Below are 6476 nucleotides of genomic sequence, written 5' to 3'. Positions count from 1 at the left end.
TGGGCAAAAAGTAACGATAGTGAAGATTAAGATAATTACATTATAGCCAATCTTACCCGTTTTCACAGAATGCAAGAATTAGGTCCCCCGTTTCCAGACTAATTAGAGATCTGGTCCCGATTCTATTTCTAAACGTCTCCTATTTACGTCTAGTCAAATGAACTCTTTTCAACGTTTCTGGAACGTTTACAAACGTTCTATAATCGAACCAATACTCGAATTTTATGTTCGAATTAAATTCGAACAAATTCGAACATAGAATTCGAAATAGAAACCACTTTCAACCACTTTCAGCCCCATATCTCCCGCACCCTTATAGCTATCGAGATGCAACTACCATAGTACACGAATGGAGACTCGGGGCTACTACCACATACAAACACCATTCATGTGCAATGTGTAGTTTTGGCTGAAAAGTGAAATATAGGGACACATACGTCCATTTATATATATATATATATATAGATATGAATAAACATAGTAAGAATGTATATACTTTTTATTTTTGGGGGGTCTCCAGAACAAATTAATCAAATTCTCATAGAAACCTATGGTAAATCGATAATCAGTTAATGAACAATTTAGATAGCAAACAAAGTCTTGGAACGGATTATGTTTGTTAACCGATCACCCACTGTATAAGAACCATACACAAGCACACATTTTAGAATAAACAAATAAATAGAAATTTTCAAATTCATGATTTTTTGAAAGTTTTTTACCTGATATATCAAAATTTTCTTAATCTCATTCAGAATTATTCTTAAAAATGAAAGAATGATAGGTTTTTAAAAATACTTCTACATTTAAACCATGCAACTTCTCTTTGTTAAACTATATAAAACTTCACACCATAATAGTAATAAATCAAAAAAGCTGCCTGTTTTAGAAAACAAAAAAATATTTATTTTGAAACATTTTTAGTCTAACTTTGATCATCTTCACATCTTGATCACACTTCTAAATTGTAATTGAAACAGAATAAAAATAGAATATTTTAAAAATACAGTATGTAACATTCTTCTTGTAACATTTAATTACATCTATTCAAAAAGAAACTGTAAAAACTATAAAAACACAATAGATGGAGTCAGCAGTTTACTCAGATTAAATGTTTTCTGAGATTATATACCTTATCAGATTTTTAACCCAAAAAATAACAGATTCAAACCTTTTAAAATTTGTTATTATATGAGTTACAGATATAACAAGTAACAAATTCAGTTTCATAATCCAATCCAAATACTCTTTATCTTACTCTATGACATTCATAACTTTAACAATTTTTGCATTCAATTCAAATGATTTTACATTTTAGATATGATAAAATACATACTGTAACTCTGTAAATGATGCAAAATATCATTTATTGTCTTCATATGTTAAACAATGCATGCTTTTGTGTTTTTCTATCTATTAAAAACATTTTTTTAGCACTTAGATAAGTACAAAAATTCTGGTTAGGTCTCTTAGATAAGTAGCAATTCCGATTAATTGTTCATATGGTCTTCAATTATGATGTAAAGGCATCTCTAATCATACAGAGTCCCTCTGTAACAGATAAACTACAGATAGAATGCCCTTGTGTGCTTTTTTATAGGTCATGGGGCAATGCACTTTAATTAATGCTTTCTGCTGGCATTACGCGATGAACCATCACACTATAACTAATCAATTCCATATCTGCTTGAGATTTATCTTCATGCCATGTTTTGCAGTAATACAAGTCCTCCTTCTTGGTGTACTAATTTTTATGACAATGAGTGTATTTACAAGCTAGAACAAATAGGAGGCTGCATTAACAGTAAAGATAGATTTAGTCTTCCACAAGCCTGGCAAACCTTACTACATATATATAAAATATAGGGACAAAGAAGTGGATGTAATATATGTCCGGTGAGACCTCACAGGTTGCCAGATAGATTTTATGAAAAGTAAAGCAAAATATAGCCCAAATTATTTTTAAAGTGGTCCAAAAAGTAATAAGTTGTCCAAATGTACTAGAGCCCTACAAATATTTCAATCTGCTAGTTGTAGCCCAATCTTGCAATCCCAAAACCCAGTTGTATTTTATGAGATAAGAGAAAAAAGGGTAGTCCATGGGTAAGGTGATACCAAAAAATGTGTTACTGTAAAAGCAAAGTCATGCTGACCAGTTTAGAGTTGTTCATGGTCTATTGTTCTCTTACAGTATGGAGGAACTTCAATCTAAACGAAAGAGTTAGCATATACATATCACAGTTCAGACAGAGTTTTCACTTCAAATTTCAAAGTAGCCATATTTCACATATAAAGATGATCTCAGTGATTTCTCCATCCTACTAACCAAATTCTTTAGCGTGTAAATCTCTATATTCCTAGTCAGAATAAATAGTATAGTTATGAACTAATGGGATTTCAAAATATCTGAGTTCAAATTAATGAGGATTTTCTGTATCTTTTTTGTGAAAGCTTTGGGAATGTATTACATCATATTCCTGAAAAATACAAACATCAATTTCTGATGTAGGTAAATTCCAAATATTGAATGAATAATCCATTTTCCACAATACATCCCTTCTTTAGTTTGGGAATTTGTGTTGATGAATTCTCAAATTCATTAATTTGCAAATTAGCATATATTATTAAATACTATTTGGCAAGTTTGATTTCTTAAAACAAATTAAAGTACTTTATATCTTTGACTCGTACTATATTTAATTATTTCATTTAGTCACCTATTCAAACTTGTCTACATCATTACATAAGCAACATGACAAAGTGCAATGGATACACAAGATTGGGATGCAACATGCAATATGATGTGGGCGGATAACACAGCAAGCACCCATACGAGTTTGACTTCATCAATTCATAACGGCCCAACTTTTCCTCACTTTGTAACACATGAATAGCAATCTTTCAATGCAACAGCTTGGGTATGCATCTTGTGATGATAAACAATATTTTCAACAATTTTTCAAAATTAACTTTTAAAATATTAACAATAATGCTAATATTTAATTCCTTACTGAAGCAGAAAATGTTAATCTTTGGATCACTTCTCATAATATTTAAAACTTCCTATTATGACAGTTATGTTCTTACATTTCTATCCTGAGTATTTCTTTTGGAGACCTCTTTGTATGATTACTCAAGTTGTTGACCTTTAAGAACTGTTTTACCTCTGTACAAGTGGACTTTTCTAACATCATAATATTATATTTAAAATAACTGTCTCTTAAACTATCTTTCTTTAAATTTGTTCATATGTATTTTATGATGCATTTTTTGTACTGAGATATAGTTTTATTATTATTATTATTATTTCCTACTCTGATTTGTTGTTCAATGGCAATGGATATCTACTGCCTGATGGCATTGGTTCTAGTATTTGTGAAATAAAAGTGCTTTTGATAGCTATCTTTGTCCCAACCCAAAATATAATTCCATTTTTTAAGTATAGCTAATTTTAACACGCAAATTTTGTTATAACAATTTTAATTTAACCAACATTTTATGGTCAAATGGCACATCCTTACTACTCTCGAAGCTCTCAAAGTTTTCTTTTTGATGAGATTCTTTATTTTTGCAACCATACTTGATTTTTTTATACTTATAATTGTTTTCATTTACCTTTTTTTAACAGCCAAATCATTATGGTAGTCAAACATGGCCAAAAACATTAGTTGCTGAATTAAACTGTTTTATGATGGATTTTTAAAGGTGTTTAGTGTGTTAATTTGTAATAGTGAAACATTGCAACAATAAAAGAAAATGAAGCAGCGTGCGAAGAAACAATTGCACAAAATGTGTTTGAAATGTCTCCAAGCACTACACACAATATGATAAAAGGTTTTATGCTATAATTTCCATAGCATTAACTATACTTAGATATTCATCTCTCTTATCGCCCTTAATAGTAATTTCTTGCTTTGCAATTATAATCGAGACTGTACTGTGTGCTGTTGAATACAGAAGGATAATGATCAATTATTTTACAAAAGATAAAATCCTTTTTTTTACAATGATGTACACATTACAAATGCAGAACCTGATCTATATTCAATGTTGTATTTAAACTTTTTGTGGAAACATTTTTCAATCATCTTTGTTATAAAATCCTTAGATTTTTACCTTTAACAATTTTAAGAAACTTAAAAATCAAACATTATCCAAATTTACGAAATTTATTTGTATTTTTTACTTATAATTAAATAATGTTCAATTTTAAACTGCTGATAATCTGTAATGAATGTAAAAAAATAATGATAAGAATTCTGACAATGTTGGATAAGAAAAAATACTCATTGTAAATATATAAATATAAAACAAAACTTTAAAATAAAAATTCATCTATTTTTTGTATTGTAACTGATTTTTATATGAACTTCTAGTTAACTAAAAAAACATGCAATAATTAAAAACTGTTAGTTTATTAATGATGAAAAATACAACTAATTGTTATCTTTATCTAAATTAAACCCAAAATATCTAATATGGGTAAGTCTTACACATATTATCCAGGTCTGGTTGAGAAATACCTTCATCATCTGTGCCAAATTCTTCTAATAGATCTGTCAAAGCATCCCGAAACTCAATCATCCCTTGTGCAGGTATGGCAATCTGAGAACGGGGACCACCACGAGCAATTGTCTGAGACACCTTTAAATATACAACAATTAGTTATTGGAATATTTCATATTAAATTAATTTTTTTTTAATGAATTTTATCACAGTAATTAAAATATAGGAATTATGAATGTATATCATATATGATCCTCTACATTTATTTTGTAGCATGCAAATATAAGCTTAATACAAATAGCTTCTTTTTTCTATTATTAAAAATACATTATTATTTATAACAGGAAACTTTAAATCCTTCTGTAGCCAAATATTAAATGTTTCAAGCCATCCAGTATTTAGTTATATGTTGTTGTTAAACAAAATTTAATGAAAATTTTCAAGGTCTGTCTAAGTTTGGGAACTGAATTTATAAAAAAAAATTAATAGGGTAGAAGTTTACTTATGGAGTCCCTGTGGTAGCACTTCCGAAATCTTGACAACATGAGTCTTAGAACGGCTATAATAGATGTCAAAATCATCTAAAACTATTATGTCATGTATTCTGGTTTCTAGATTAGGTTCAAACCATTTCAAATTTTAGACAGTGTGTTATAGGCCCCCCAAAATCACATTGCACCATTAAGACTATCACATTTAATTATTTAGCCCACGTGATTATGTTGGCTTCAAGTAGCCCACTTGGCTTTTCGTGGAGTACTTGATGTTATATAGTTTTAAGGGAATGTGATAGCTTGCCCCACCCATGTGGAGCATCAGTCAATGCTCAATATCGCCCGTGTTGACAATGTGGAGCATGGATATTAGGTAGTAGTACAGGTACACGGGAAAAACTGAGTTTTGGAGTTCCTTTGGCCCCAAAAATTACCCCTAAACATTGTAAGAGGAAGCTTGTCAAAAAAAGTATTAAGTAAAACAAAATATACCTATGAAAGAAGTTGAATTTATGAAAGAATCAGCTGAACTCTGTTATTTACCAAAGAAAATGAAGAAAAGATTAAAAATATGTCAATGGTGAATAAAATTTATTTTATTTAAATGCTGATGTATTTATTAGCTGTACCAGTCACCAAAGGAATAAAAGTTAAAGCAGTCACCATCTTGTTGTGGATGTCATGTTCACAAATAAGATGGTGACCAGAAGTGCTGCAATAGGGAGCTCTAAGTGAAATTCTACCAAAAAATAGTTTTTGGCAAAAATGATTCAATTTGGTATCAGTCTTAAAAATATCTGTGTTATCTGTACAAATTTTTGCACACACTAATAATTTACTATGCCTTCACTTTTGGAATACTGTTTAGTTCTCTCTGTACAGACTCATGATTTCCAAAATTGATTGAAATTGTCCCTCTTTCAAAGCAAATTTTAATTTGAAGAACAGGAGTCCTTAACTTTGTCTGGCAAACTCCAACTGGCCACTTCCTGTTCCACTTCCAAAAAAATAAAAAAATCCTTCCACGAGGGCATAGTAAATTACTAAAATATGCAAAAATTTGTATAGAACATGGAGAAATTTATTTTGAAGCCAAAGTTTTTGGCAGAAATTGAATCATTTCTGCCAAAAACTTTGAATTTTTATAAATTTCGTTCCTGAACTTAGAATTAACTTGTATTTACGTAATATAGTAAAAATATATATACAGGTAACCCCCGTATAACACGGCACTTCTATAGCATGGATTCACTCTAACACGGTTCGAGAATTGTTACCATCCCCCGTATAACACAATACTTTTATAGCACGGATTTACTCTGACACGGTTCGAGAATTGGGTAAAACCCTCGTACAACAGGAAATGTAATAAATTTTTACATACTTAAGTAATAATAGTTCACAAAAATTATTATTTTCGTGAACTATTAGTACTTAAGTATGTAAATTTTCTCTTCTCGCTTTCTGTCGATACAC

The 6476-nt window shown here is 29.9% G+C and overlaps 1 protein-coding gene across 2 annotated transcripts in view; it reads right to left on the bottom strand.

The window, feature by feature from the left end:
• The window catches only part of LOC111620914 (transcriptional activator protein Pur-beta-like), a 99063-nt gene that overhangs the window by 22310 nt on the left and 70277 nt on the right, over positions 1-6476 (bottom strand). Inside the window, exon 5 of one of the 2 annotated variants that reach the window (XM_023362942.1) lies at positions 4524-4644. In XM_023362942.1, coding sequence (XP_023218710.1) covers positions 4524-4644 — 121 coding nt within the window. Of the gene's footprint in view, positions 1-4493; positions 4645-6476 lie in introns of both variants that reach the window. The other variant, XM_023362941.1, reaches the window with a different exon arrangement.

The sequence above is a fragment of the Centruroides sculpturatus genome, unplaced genomic scaffold (genome assembly GCF_000671375.1).
Source record: "Centruroides sculpturatus isolate CEXI.00-Female unplaced genomic scaffold, Cexi_2.0 scaffold17, whole genome shotgun sequence".
NCBI lineage: Eukaryota > Metazoa > Arthropoda > Arachnida > Scorpiones > Buthidae > Centruroides > Centruroides sculpturatus.
This window is presented reverse-complemented; position numbering and strand designations above follow the sequence as displayed.